Raw genomic sequence first — 15,203 nt, 5'->3', positions numbered from 1 at the left:
ACTGGTGTCCCACAAATGTTTGCATTAATAGGTTTTCTCTAATGAGATTTTGCTCTCATTTGGTATGGTTCCTCATCAGAAGGCATGCATATAAATCTTTCTTCACCCAGAAAATATATTTTTTCATAAAACTAAAACTTTGTAATAATAGTAAATGCTTTCCATTTTGTATGACATTAACGTTAATTATTTTTTTTTATTTTTGTTTAATCCTCACATGAGGATATTTTTTCCATTGCTTTTTCACAGAGGGAAGGAGGGAGGGAGGGAGAGAAACATCGATGTGAAAGAGACACATGCACCTGGACTGGTTGGTTGTTGCCCACAGGCGCGCCAACCCTGGAGGGCAGGGAGTGAAACTGCAACCCCGGTACGTGCTCTTGACCCCTTGACTGGGAATCTAACCTGGTCAAGGGGTCAAGGGTTGGCACTCCAACCACTAGCAATGTGGGCTGGGGCTTAACGGCAATTATTTGACGTTGGAGTGCTTTCACTAATAGTTTTGTTTTAAGATCAGAAGAGTCAGGAATCTGTTCTGTTGTATGTGTTTTTCTGAGTCTCTGTGTCCCTGTGTCTTAGCAGTGCTTGTGCTGGTTTCACTAGGACAGCTGTGCTGAGCGGGACTGGGGAGCGGGTCCTGAGCTGTGCTGTTGGCCAACATGATGGCACCTGCCCGGCAGCTGAAGCGCAGTGGCTAACTTTGACTTGAGCCCCTTTTTTCAGCTCCCTCAGTACGTTAGTGGTCCCAAATAAAAATACCTTCCAGTCTTTGTACACAGGAGGCACTTGTATTCCATGGCAGAGCATGCCCCCATCGAACAAGTCTTCCCAGTGTGCTGGGTTCGCCACTGTGTTGTGCTTACTCCTGTCGATGTAGTTGCCTGTTGTGGGGAAGCACTTGCTGTTGCAGAGTTTCATTGTCACGTGTTTCTTTTGTGTGTTCTCCCTGCGAGTCTCGTTCCCGCTCTGAATGTTTCTAACACGTGCACATCTTTTCACACAGAGCTTTCAGCAGAAGCCAAAGCTGCATTGCTTGAGTTTGAAGAAAGAGAACGCCAGCATAAGCAGGGCCGCTATGGTTCAAGGCGGGGCGGAAGGAGAGGAGGTCCTTTAATGTGTCGTGGAATGGGGGACCAGAGAAGAGAGAACAGCGAGAGGGGCCGCATGAAGGACCACAGACCTGCGCTGCTCCCCACACAGCCTCCTGTGGTGGTAACGTTATAGTTTTCTTGAGTCTAAAATTAGAACAAATGAAAATATACTTTTGTGGTATGGCATTTTGTGTTGATCACTTAGTCTGGAAGTAAAGTTTAGTAGTAGGAATGCAGCTGAAGTTCCTTAAGTTTGTTTATAGTGTATAATGATTCCATATGTGGTCTATGAATTCCGTCCTCTAGTATTCGGCAGTAAAAACCATTCCGCTAAAACCGCTTGTGAAGAAAGTTATAGGAAGAGACCTCCTTCCATAAGGGACAGCCATAGAGAAGCCTTGCATTGAGGGCGGTGCAGCCTGGGTCTGTCCTCAGTGTGGTGCGTGGCTCACTGGGGGCCGTTCTGCTGGTTGAACTGCCACGTCTGCTCCCCTCGCCCTGAGATTGAGCGCATGGTGAGATGGCAGAGCCTATGGGACAGGTGGAGCAGCCTCCTTGCCTGCTGTCTCATACAGCTTGTTACTATGAGCTTACTTCTAACTCGTAACTTTTACAATTCCATCAGCGTAAGTCTGTAACATGTCACCAATCTTATTCTTTGCTTTTAAATGTTGATTCCTGTGAATTTGTCTTTTTTGTGGTTTTAGACACACTCTCCAAGATTAATTCCTCCAACCCAGCCTCAGCCTCCCCCCCCACCGCCACCCCAGCAGCAGCCCATTCGAAGCCTGTTCCAGCAGCAGCCCCTGCAGCCCCTGCTGCCCCTGCAGCATCCGCACCACCCCTCCCCTCAGCAAGGAATGCATGTGCCACCCCAGATGGAGGCGCCCAGGGTGATGATGACCCCTCCACCTGTGACCCCACAGCAGCCCAAGAACATCCACATAAACCCCCACTTCAAAGGAGCGGTGGTGACGCCTGTGCAAGGTATGTGTCTCCTTTGTTGTTGCTATGGCCAAAGAGATGTCATGCTCCAATCTGCAAGGACAACTTGGTTTCCTGATGTCTTCCCCACCCACTTAGACTCCTGCTACTCACAGGTTGGGTGCTTGCTGACAAATGTGTATCTTAGATTCTGATTGGGTGGCAGGCACTGAACTTGGAGGGCAGGAGAGGCATTGTGGAGAGTCAGCAGGGTGCTTCCTCAAGTCCCACTCAGGCGCTCTCTGTGATTCCACATGTTAGCTGGGGGTTGTGCATGCGCAAATTTACCTTTAGTCATGAGTTTTAAGTGATAATCTCTCACGTTGTTACCATTTCCTGGCTCTAGGAAACTGTTTTCATGCCTTTGATAAGGAGCAAATCTTTTATTATTAATCCTCACTCAAGGAAATATATATATATTAATATATATTTTTAATTGACTTCAGAGCAGAAGGGAGAGGGAGAGAGAGATAGAAACATCAACGATGAGAGATAATCATTGATCAGCTCCCTCCTTCACGCTGCCTCCTTCACGCCCCCCCCCCCCCCTTCACGCCCCCCACTGGGGATCGAGCCCACAACCTGGGCATGTGCCCTGACCGGGAATCAAACTGTGATCTCCTGGTTCATAGGTCAACCACTGAGACATGCTGGCTGGGCGAGGGTATTTTGAACATTAATTTTTAGAGAGAGGAAGGGAGAGAGAAAGAGAAAAACATTGATGTGTGAGACACATTGACTGGTTGCCTCCCGCAGGTACCCTGACCAGCGCCAGGGATCGAGCCTGCAACCCAGGTACATGCCCTTGACCAGAATTGAACTTGAGACCCTTTAGTTGGGCTGATGCTCTATCCCCGTGGTCGGCAAACTGCGGCTCGCGAGCCACATGCAGCTCTTTGGCCCCTTGAGAGTGGCTCTTCCACAAAATACCATGGCCTGGGCGAGTCTTTTCTGAAGAAGTGGCGTTAGAAGAAGTTTAAGTTTAAAAAATTTGGCTCTCAAAAGAAATTTCAATCGTTGTACTGTTGATATTTGGCTCTGTTGACTAATGAGTTTGCCGACCACTGCTCTATCCACTGAGCCAAACTGGCTAGGGCAGGAGCACATCTTTATGCCTCTGTCCAGCACACGTGGGCTGCGATGCTTTTATCTCAGGCACTGAGTTACGTTGGTGCACAAAGCAGACAATCTTTTTGCAGTCATAGTCCTGCGTTCTAACAGACAGTCAGCCATAAACACATGGATTTCTGTGGCAGGTTAGGGGATGTCAGTTTATTGACAGATGGAGCAGGTAGGGCTGGGCTGGCTTCATTAGGGAGGTAAGAGTTGAAGGAAGCTGCTGGTGTGGAATCAGATAGCTAGTGTGGAACACTTGGGGTGGAAACAGCACTGAGGGCCAAGAAGGATCCCTCTCTACCTCCAGAGCCAGTGGGGAAGGCTGTGAGGGAAAACAGCATCATCCTTTGGGACAGCTAGGTTTCCATTAGAGCAGTGGTCGGCAAACTCATTAGTCAACAGAGCGGCAAACCGCGGCTCGCGAGCTGCATGTGGCTCGTGAGCCGCAGTTTGCCGACCACTGCATTAGAGCAAGAAGGGAACAGGCTGAGGCTAGCATAGGTTCTGGTGGCTGAGAACTTGGAATTCCAAAGGTGTGGTTGAGAAGTTTCGGAACTTGGGGAGAAGCCTGAGAATAGGACTTGGAGTGTGGAGAGGGCCAGTGGCCTGGAGGCGCTGTGAAGTTGTGCTGTGGCCTTAGAGCAGAGGGCTGTAACTGTGGCAGGCTGGCCGTGGGGGTGGGGGGTTGGGGGGGCGCAGAGGAGGGTCAGTATCCTTGTGTTGCTACAGGAGATTGCTCTTGTTTGACACACCTGAAAGGTCAGGTGTTAGCGCTGTTGGTCCCTGACCCCCTGACTGACCCCTTCGCTTGTCCCCACCATATATTAGAATCACTCAGTGACCTCACTGTCTTGCAGGGCAGGGCATGTTAGAGTCTGTGTGATTAGCACACTACCTGTTTCTGCTCTAGTAGCTGTGGGAGGAAGGGACCCACGCACACTGATGGGGGCAAGTAGGGTGCACGAAAGTAGCCCTTTCCACAGTGGCTGCCCAGCACGTGCGCCTGCAGGAAATCAAGCTGTGGGAATGATTTTACTGATGTCAGCCTTTGTCATTGCGTATTTCCTTGCACAGTGAGGGAGATCTGGCGGTTGGTCAGGTGCATAGGTTGGTGTGGCCTGATGGAAATAAGTGGTGGAGAGCATGCAGAGTGGGAGAGCGCTAAGGAGACTCAGGCTGTCTCCTAGACGTGAAGGCGTGTGCCTTGCTGAGTTAGCAGCCTGATGGGCATAGACAGAGGCCTGGCACCCAGAGCTCGTGCAGACTCAGTAAGTGCACGTCACCTTCCTGGCAAGTTTTACACTCAGAACAAGGGAAATGGTTTTCATCATGAAGCCGGGGCTTTGTGCAACACATTCCTTCTTCTTGACGCACCTTTGCTCTTGAGATTCGCTGGTGTAGGGAGAGAGCAAGTGAATGAGCTTAAGTAGAAAGCAGTTCTCTTAAGAGAGGCTTAGTATCTAGCTGCCTGCTAGATACTAAGAGAGAGGAACCTAGTGGTTCTCGGAGCTGTAGGCAGGTAGAAGGTACATGTAAAAGGTAACAAGCGTGTACATATCTTTTTTTGATGGCACACATTTCCTTTTCGAGGATGAAGTGTTCCATCAAATTGTAATTAACCAGTTCCGATGGAAATTCAACGTGTTCTTCAGTTGTTCACTATTACAGTTGTTGCAGTGAATCGAAAGCTAATCTAATCCATTAAGTACCTGGAACAACAGAAGATGTTGTCTTAAATATCAAATACTTGGAGTTTAAGTTTCAACTGGAATGATCTGTTGACAGTCCAAGTTTTAAGTTCTCTCATAGGTAGACTTGTCTTCCTGCCTGCAGACCAGGTGTACTGCAGGGCCCCTAGGAGGACAGGTCACAGATGCCTTCTCTCTGGCCTGGCTAGATTCGATCTGCGCGTCACACGTGTTCTCAGATTTTCTTGTCAGCGTTTATTCTTTGTCTCCTCTTTTCCATTGAGTTTTACAGTTTATTTTTTTAATTTTTAAAAAAATACATACTTTTATTGATTTCAGAGAGGAAGGGAGAGGGAGAGAGAGATATAAATATCAGTGATGAGAGAGAACCATTGATTGGCTGCATTCTGCACACTCCACACAGGATCGAGCTTGCAACATGCGCATGTGCCCTGACTGGGAATCGAACCCTGATCTCCTGGTTCATAGGTCACCGCTCAACCACTGAGCCACGCCAGCTGGAGGCTTTATACAGTTTATTTAAAAAATGTTTAAAAATTTGGTACGTAGTTTAAAAAATGCTGTCTTTATATTATTTAATGTGTAGTTTTTTTCTTCTTTACTTTCATGATAATCTTTTCAGGTCAAAGGTACTCTCTTTCTCTGCTTCATGGTCTACTATTTTGCTTCAGGTATATAATCGATGTACCCAGAGCCAGCTACATAGATTGAGGGGCTGGTTGCTATTTTATATGAAGCCTTGCAAATTGACTCTTATTTTGAAATTTTGATTCATTGGATTAGGCTCTTAAGAGAGGGATGTACTTCTGTCTTTTTTACATTTTATCAAAATAAGTTTTTTCAGTTGCACTTTGCTTTGATCGAGTGGCCTTACAGGCACATCCATCTACACTAACACCTGTGGACATGTGATGTTAATTACAAGGCTTAGTGTATAGATACCTAGAGTAATTGTAGTAAATAAACAGTGCATCTCCGCACTCTGTTGCCAAAGCAGTTTTGATTGACTTTTAAACTGTATCATTTCTCTATTTCTTACTTGCCAGAAATTTCTTTAAAATACGCTATTTTAAAATATTATGTAATATTACTATATTTCTAATTGGTAAGCTTTGTTCTTATTCTTGCTGTATGTAGCCTCACTTGGTTGTTCCTCTGTGCATGTCTGTGTTGTGATCTCTTCTTACAAGGACAACAGTCAGTCACAGAAGATTAGGGCTCACCCACTTAACCTCATTTTACCTTAATCACCTCTTTTTCCAAATACAGCCCCATTTTCAGTTACTGGTGGTAGGACTTCAGCATATGAATTTGGGAGGGGCCACAGATCAGACCATAACACCTGACACTCTTAAGAGTTACCCAGATGATGGGCATCACATCTTAGTGAGAGGTATAGCTGCCACTCACAGCAGTCACTACTTAGGTGCTGGGGTTTCCCCACATCCAGATCAGTAGATCTCACACGTTTTATATAGCTTAAGCATACCGAATTTGGCCCCAGGTGTGAAACTAACACCTGGCATCCTCCCTTAGAAAAGTGATTCCTTGTCCTTCTGATAGGTTAGTGGGAGTTCTGCTTATTTCAAAACAAAACAAAGCAAAAAGAAAAGTCTTAGCATAGTAGTTGTTCTTTGTAACGGTACCCTGAGCTTGTATATTCCCTTGCTCTGCCTGCTTCACTCTCACCTTTCTTCCCTCTCACTCTTTTCATGACTCTAGAGGATTTAGATTTCAATTTGTATTTGAGTGGAGTTGGAGATATGCCTGGGATTGGAGAGCCTGGGTAACCTGGAAGTGAAAAAAATTAAGTTGTTCTTTTGTTGTGAAATGTTCTAACCCTAAATGGGAATTCACATTGGAAATGCAAGCTTTTTGTGCTATTGTGTGAAGGCAGAAGCCCTTCTCTTCCTCTTGATGGAAACTTAATGTGTTATATGTTGTGCACATCGTGTATGTTTTATGTTATACTTAGTCTATTGCCTTCCTTTAGCAGCTGGTCTGGGTGTGAGCACAACGTGTTTCTAATGAGAGGTGTTTTCCACAGTGCCCTTGCTGCCAGTCCCGAGCCAACAGAGACCTGCGGTGGGACCCCAGAGATTCCCAGTGAGTAGCAGCTGCTCTTCTGCTCCGAGACAATGAGCACACACTTACTAAGAAATATTAATATAGCAAATACAAGTGGGTCCAACTGAATAAAAGTTTAAAGATTTGTAAATATTGACCATAATTTTTGCAATGGAAAATGCTTATTAAAAGCTTAAGGTCAGCCGAAACTGGTTTGGCTCAGTGGATAGAGCGTCGGCCTGCGGACTGAAAGGTCCCGGGTTCGATTCCGGTCAAGGGCATGTACCTTGGTTGCGGGCACATCCTCAGTGGGAGGTGTGCAAGAGGCAGCTGATCGATGTTTCTCTCTCATCGATGTTTCTAGCTCTCTATCCCTCTCCCTTCCTCTCTGTGAAATATCAATAAAATATATTTAAAAAAAAAAAAAAAAGCTTAAGGTCAATGGATTTTTGAGAATGGGATTAATTGCATTTAACTGTAAGATTGTTGAATCAGGATCATCAGTTGAATGCCTTTCATCTTAAAGAATATGAATTTTGATTTTATTTATTGCTTGATGTTAAGTGAGGAAGGGCCTTGCTTTGTTATAGTGTGTGCTTAGTGTATATGGGCACAAGTGCATTTGTGTACATGTGGGTATGTATGTGACATTCTAGGGAATAATGATGAGGTCTCTATTTGTTTTTAAAAACCTCAAAAGCCCTAATGACCATTGGTTTTATATAAATATACTAGAGGCCTGATGCATGAAATTCGTGCAAGGGCCTTAGCCCCTGCCTGCTGCAGCTTTGTCGGGAAGGAAGGATGTCCGGTCTAATTAGCATATTATACTTTTATTATTATAGATGTGTATATACATACATATATCCTATCTAATAAATAGGGAATATGCTAATTGACAGTCACACCCTCAAAAGATGGCAGCACCCGGTCCCCTCAGCCCTGCTGGGGCGGCAGGCATGCGGCACAGCCGGGCCTCTGGAGTCCCCCAGTCCCCAGAGCCCCCCAGCCGCCCAGGGCCACCCGAGGCTCAGGTAACCAGGGCTGGCTGAGGCTTGCGCTGCTAGCAGTGGCAGCAGCAGAAGTGTGATGGGGCGTTGCCTTTCCCTGATTGCCGGGTCGCCTCCCGCCCCTGAGAGCTCCCGTACTGTGAGAGGGCGGAGGCCAGGCTGAGGGACCCCCCCCTTCAGTGCATGAATTTTCATGCACCGGGCCTCTAGGATGTACATATTTTTTAAAAATATGTTTTTACTGATTTCAGAGAGAGGGAGAGATAGATAGAAATATCAATGATGAGAGAGAACCATTGATCAGCTGCCTCCTGCATGCCCTCTACTGGGGATGGAGCCTGCAACCGGGGCATGTGCCCTGACCTGGAATGGAACTATGACTTCCTGGTTCATAGGTCAATGCTCAACCACTGAGCCACACCAGCTTGGGATGGTTTTATATTTTAAAAGGAAGGTTTTGTCTTTAAAATATCTTTAAAAGAAAGCACACACACATACTTTCCTGTACTTTCCATAACTCTTCATTCTTCCAGCATGTCTTAACTGGAAGAAAAATGTCCATTAAAAAGTTTTATATGTTTAAGTAAATTTTGTATATTTGAGATTTTGGTTTGATTTGTAGGTGGTTCATGGTTTTATTAAATCAGTGAGGACATGGTCTTTCTGAAAACAGTGATGGAAAAAATAGATCAGATGTAAAATTTTAATGAGATTTGTATGTAAAATAAATGTTTTGCTTAGTTTAGACAACCTGATTTTCAGGAAATACCTGACTGACCTATTTAACTTTAGCTTTGATATTTCAGTAGATGTTTGTTGGTGGCATTTAGCAAAAGGTTTTTATTTATTTTTTATAAAAGATATTAATTTCAGAGAGGAAGGGAGAGGGAGAGAGGGCTAGAAACATCAATAATGAGTGAGAATCATTGATCGGCTGCTCCTGCTGGCCCCCCTTCCCTCCCCCCCTTGCAACCTTTCCTCCTCTTCCTTCACTCAGGATCGAGCTGGCAACCTGGCTATATGCCCTGGCAGGGAATCAAACCATGAGCTTCTGGTTTATAGGTCAATGCTCAAACCATTGAGCAACACTGGCTAGGCTAGTGAAAAGTTTTAATGAAGGATCTAGATGTACAATCAGGTGATTACTTAAAAGTACAGTCAATATTGGATTTAAAAGTCAGAGGTTTTTTTTTTTTTTAGAAAGTTCCTTGATTTGTAGTTATTATGGATGATACAGTTTCTAAAACGGATTCTTACTGATTTCATTTTCTTTGCTAATTTTTTCTTTAAATTACTTATCAAATTCTAAAAACTAGTTTTTTAAAAATCAGGTGATATATAGTACAATTTTCTACTCAAGTGTTTGTCTAAATAGCTTAGGTTAATAATTGCATCACCCCAGGATAAGCTTGCATGTGTTTGTTTACTCATTAGATACACCTTTCCTGTGAGGTGATTTAACTGCTTAGTTATTGTAAAGCACTAGCTTTTTGAGTTCTTTTTGTTGTTTCTTGGGATTGTGAGCATCTGTGTTAAAATTATTATTGGACTTAATAAACTTTGCATTTTAGGGATAACATTTGACGTGAAAAAGCAATTGTAGTTGAAGAACAAGAAAGTAATGTATGTAATCAATATTTTCGCAAAAATTTGTTTACTTATATAAAATTAGAATAATCATTTTTCGTTTTCATCCACTTGTATTTTCCCATTGGGCAAATCCTTGAGTACCAGAGGATAACGAGAGAAAATGCTTTGTGAGGCAGTGAACTTCGTTTAAGTTACATGGTACTCCAGGGTGTTGATCCTGTCAAGCTGCTTTGGCTTGGATGACAGGAAATAGTTGCACTAGGACATTGTCATATGGGTGATATAATTTGAGAAATGTTTTCTTCAGCTCAGTTATTTGCTGCTGTTTAACATGTATCTTTTTTAAAGCCCTGAATGCTAGGTCTTAAGCAGTGAACTTTGGTTCTTGAAAATGCAGAGCTCTGTTTATTTCTGTAATCAGTCTCCTGCAGAGAAAGTAATCAGATGTGGAATCTATTTTAGAAACATACAATAGAGTATGTCTTTAAAATGTCCATCAAAATATTGTTGGGACAGGAGGTTAATTCTAGGTCATTCTCTGTTGTTTTACCTATGCCAGATCTTTTTTGAGTAATACTATTTTTTCCTTTTGTACTACTAGGCTAAACTTGTTGCTGTGAATGTAAATGTAGTTTTGTGAACTTTTAGTGAATTTCTTTTTCATGCCACGTGCTCTGCATAGTGCTAGTCCCCCAATCATAAAACGGACCGAGCCAGTTAAAGAAAGCCCAATTCTTGTCCTTAAGCTAGTGTTCACCTGAATCACATTATACAAATAGTGGAGACTGTGTTGTTGTAGATGCCACAGTCCCCGGGAGATTTTTTACTGATGGCCCTGTACCCTGTGGGCTCTGTCCTGGTTCGGTCAGCATTCACTAAACTGAATTTTGCTTTGTAAAATGAACTCACTCACACACAAATAAGTTGATAAAACATTCAAATTAGGAAGCCTAACTTCAGATTCATTGAGGGTATGTTTGAGTCAGCACACCTCTTGTTACACAGAAGATACAGAAATCTGTGGAGCAAGAACGAAGGTCACTGGGATCTTATCTGTCCCCAGCTGTAGCCCTACAATGAGCTCCCATTGCTCCTGGGAGGGGTGTGATGTTCTTGTTGACAGCTTCCTGTTGTCAACTCATTTCCTGAGCACCTGGTTTGTAGAGAAACTTCTGTGAAGTCCCATTTGATCTGTGCCCGGTGGAGCCACCTGGGCCTGGTGCAGATGAATAGTTGTTAAATAAGTGCACACAGGAATTTAATATTGAGTTATCTTGCTATTTATTAGAGACTCCATAAAAGGAGTAGTGTAGAGCGGGTATATATTACCTGTTTACTTTTTTTGTTTTCAAGAATACAGATGTAAATTTGTGCATTTAACTCTTTGGAATTCAGCTCTACCCAACTGACTAACGAGTAGAAGAGGCAGACAGGAGACACAGGACCACTAGATTACCCATGTGACAGGCACTCAGTTGTGGTACAGTTGGTATTAGTGCCATGGCTTTCCTTCTCTTCCCCCAAACTGGCAAACTTTACTTTCTTAAAAGCCCATTTTGTTTGACAATCTCATGAAAACTTGAGAACTTCTTAATTTAGAACTAATATGCCTAGGAATTGTGCTAAGTGATAATGCCTCTATTTTTTAAATTAAAAATCGCAGAGATTGGCCAACCTAATATGAGATAGTGTTTTTCAACCTAATGTGAGACACTGTCTCTATGTCTGAATTTTGTTTTAGTTCCCAGTGTTTTTTTGTTCTACATGTTAGTCCAGTGGTCGGCAAACTGCGGCTCGCGAGCCGCGGTTTGCCGCTTTGTTGACTAATGAGTTTGCCGACCACTGCCTTAGGGAAAAACACTTAAAAAACATTTTAATAATGTACTAATGTCTTTAACCTGAAGTCAAAACTTCTGGGTAAGGGTAATGCCTTACGCAGTGGTCGGCAAACTCATTAGTCAACAGAGTGGCAAACCGCGGCTCATGAGCCGCATGTGGCTCATGAGCCGCAGTTTGCCGACCACTGACCTAGGGTATTCTAAAACCTATTCAGTCATTGCTTTCGCTTTGCTATGTCAGGAAATGCTAGTATTTCAAGGGTAGCCACTTAAATACTAAGTAGTTTGGCTACTAAATAATTTCTTGGTGATCTTGGTTTATTATTTTTTAAAAGTATGTTTTTATTGATTTCAGAGAGAGAAGGGAGAGATAGAGAAGGGAGAGGTAGAGAGGGATAGAAACATCTATGATGAGAGAGAATCATTGATTGGCTGCCTCCTGCACACCCCCTACTGGGAATCGAGCCGGCAACCTGAGTATGTGCCCTGACGGGTAATTGAATCGTGATCTCCTGGTTCATAGGTTATGCTCAACCACTGAGCAACACTGGCCGGGCGATCTTTGTTTATTTTAAAACTAAAAATTATGTTAAAAAAGATTTCACTTTTCAGTTTAAATTAGTTTTCTTAGCAGTTACATTACTACTTAGGTAGACCCAATAAATGAGATTTCTGTTGGTGTTTCCTTTGTAGGCACAATTCTCACAGGTAGTTCTGACTGCATTCTGTATCCTTATGTATGTGTAGTGGTGGTGGGGGTGGGGGGTTGCATGGGACCAGGTGGTGGTGATTGACAGCTCCTGGATGTGTTCTTTGTGGCGTTTCATGCAAATCGTGTTTGATGAGACTGCTGCATCCAATTCCATCTCTTCTTGATTGTGGTCCGTGCAGCTGTGAACCCGGCATCATTCCATCTAGGACACTAGTCTTTCTTTTGAACCCGTCTTGTTGTTACCGCTTGCCTGCATTGCCTCCTAATGATTAGCAGTTAAAGCGCGGAAGGGATGATGGGCATTTTATCAGATGTAGGAGTGGTAGCAGGAAATGTGGGACAAGGTCCTTCCAGCTGTCAGACGTTGTCAGGCTTGCATGGAGAGACTGCACTTTAAAATGCAGGTGACATAATACCCACCATCCTCCATTTGCTGGTGTGTTTCTGATTAATCATGATTACCATATATTATCATACCATCAAATTTAATCATATCAGTGAATTCCCAACTGCAGCAGTAGGAGGAGCAGCTAAACACTGTAACAGCGATTAAATGTGGAGGTTATAAAATGTAGCACTCATTCCTTGTGTCCTGTCAGCATACATTGTGTGTTGGTAGACATATAGGGTATAGTAGGATCCATACAAATAACTCTCAAAGGCTGGGGATGCTCATGGAAATCCTGAGATCAGTTCTTGTATCATCACTGAGCCATACAGTCCTGTTTTAAAGACTGCATTGTAAGATGTTTGGTAAACTATTTTGTTTAATGTTTGGCTAAGTAAAACTGTTAGATTGAAATGAAAACCTTCCACAAATCCTGCCCAGGTGTATAGTTGCGTGTATAGTAGACTTAAACTTTGAATGCAGTTTGCCCATCTGTAATTGAGTAATTCACCCAGTGAAATGTTAACAACACAGAATTTCGAAGTCTCAGGACTCCTGTGTGTTCAAGAAGATCTCTGTGGCCTGCTCTAGTGCTGTATCCTGTAAAGCACACTAGTTGTTTTTGTTAATATTTATTTCCCAGAGTTCTTGAAGACCCATAGTTCTGTACAGACATATTTTTAAGATAAATTTTGAAAGAGACTCTATTCTATTATACAGTACCTGAAAGTACTTCTTCCAAAAGATTAGGCTTTTTTTCATTTAAAAAATTTAGTCGTTTTTAATGTACATGTCTGTGAATATTAATAAGTGTGTGCAGTTGTGTCATTAGCATGTTTAGGACTGGGAGTAGTGTTGTTCCCCAGAAACTTCCCTGCTGCCCTTCCCAGCCTCCGTTCTGTGCCCAGTGCCCAGAACTGTCCATGCATTCAGGACCCTGTGGGATGCTGCCTTTTCAGTCTGGCTTCTTTCACTTAGCAAGGTGCACTTGGGACTCACTCACCCACTTGGTTGCACGTGCCAGAGGTGCATCCCTTTTCACTGATAAATATTATTCTGTTGTAAGAATGTACTGGTTATCCATTCCCCATTTGGACATTGGATTATTTCTGGTCTTCAGCTGTTACAAATGAAGCTACTGTAAACATCTGTGTCTAGGTTTGTGTGAACATGGTTGTTTGCAAATAGCTTAGAGTGGGATTGTGGGTTATCTGTAGGTGATTTCCCAGATGAGGGTTTCACAGCAAGCAGTCTGTGCCTTCTTTGACAGAACCTGTACTACCGCCTCCTTTGAAATTAATCCTGAGTGAGAATCTGTCTCCTAGAGCGCACATTGATGAAGGCCAGCGGCAGTGAGGAAGATTTAGGAGTGAGGTCAATATTCCAGACTTGCTCTGGGCCTGTGCTCAGCATATGCAGGAACCTTTTTCTCCACCATACAGGTGGTGAGACTGAGGCTTGGAGGTAAAATTGCTGAGGTTCACATACTGGGTGCAGGATGTAGGATGGGAACCAGGGCAGCCTGAGTCTCTTCATCATGCTGCATCTCCTCCCTCCCTCTCTCAGTCCTGAAACGCTGCTCAGTGAACTGGGCAGCAGTTAGTGCATCTGCAAGTTGAATCATCACTATATCAGACTATAACCATCACTTGGTGCTAAGGTGGAAAAGCTTGCTGTGCAGCACCTGTCACTGGGCAAGCTGTCGTGGGGAGAATGGGGTGCAGGAATAAAGAGCTTTTCCTTTATGAAATAACTAGAGGCCCAGTGCACGACATTTGTGCATGCATGGGGGGCGTCCCTCAGCCTGGCCTGTGCCCTTTCGCAGTCTGGGAGCCCTCGGGGGATTCCTACTGACAGCTTCAGCCCGATTTGTGGTTGAGCTGCACTCCCCCTGTGGGAGGGCACTGACCACTAGGGGGCAGCTCCTGCGTTGAGCGTCGGCCTCCTAGTGGTCAGTGCTTGTCATAGTGACCGGTCGTTCCCCCGTTCGGTTGATTTGCATATTAATCTTTTATTATATAGGATGTAAATCAATAGTCATTTATCAAAAACAATACTTTGTACTAAAGGAAGATGTTGTAATTTCACTGCATGCTGTGCAGTAAGTCCATGTGGCATGGGCTTAGCACTGGGCATATACTGCTTCAAAATGTTTGCAGTGCATCTGTGACTATAAAAGTACCTTCTAGGAAAACCTACAGGTACAACCTGAAGGAAAAAGAAATCTAAGAACAATATTGAAATAAGAGGATTAACATTGTTATAGAGGGCTGTAATTTTAATTGTCAGTCAGGGGTCTCTAGTGGTCTGTTTTTTTCCCCCCCCATTTAATCCATTTAATCAGAATTAACTGAGAGGCCTTCTTGAGTTATCTGGTTCCTTATATAGTTCTTTGCATTTTAAGTGAGATTAAGAAATGAAAATATGTAGAGGAAGGTTGTAATTTATTGAAAGATTCATGAAATTTCAATGATATTGTTAAGGTATTTAATTAGTCTTATTAAAATAGACCAACTGACCCTTTTAGGGAAGCTGATAAGTCATATAATAGCTGTTGGAGCCTCTTTATTCTCTGCATTATATGATTAACTTCGTGCTAAGCAATTTATGCAAAGTTTCCATCCTTTTTTTGAAGGGAAGTTATCAGTTCTTCCTGAATAGGATTAGTGTAGATAGCATCATGTAATTATCAAGAGAT

The 15,203-nt window shown here is 43.4% G+C and overlaps 1 protein-coding gene across 2 annotated transcripts in view; it reads left to right on the top strand.

The window, feature by feature from the left end:
* The window catches only part of RBM33 (RNA binding motif protein 33), a 112,547-nt gene that overhangs the window by 41,116 nt on the left and 56,228 nt on the right, over positions 1-15,203 (top strand). For both annotated transcript variants that reach the window (XM_080667107.1, XM_080667106.1), the window contains exons 7-9: positions 1,004-1,212; positions 1,799-2,078; positions 6,948-7,006. In XM_080667107.1, coding sequence (XP_080523233.1) covers positions 1,004-1,212; positions 1,799-2,078; positions 6,948-7,006 — 548 coding nt within the window. The remainder of the gene's footprint in view (positions 1-1,003; positions 1,213-1,798; positions 2,079-6,947; positions 7,007-15,203) is intronic.

Source organism: Plecotus auritus (assembly GCF_963455305.1).
Source record: "Plecotus auritus genome assembly, chromosome: 4".
NCBI lineage: Eukaryota > Metazoa > Chordata > Mammalia > Chiroptera > Vespertilionidae > Plecotus > Plecotus auritus.
This window is presented reverse-complemented; position numbering and strand designations above follow the sequence as displayed.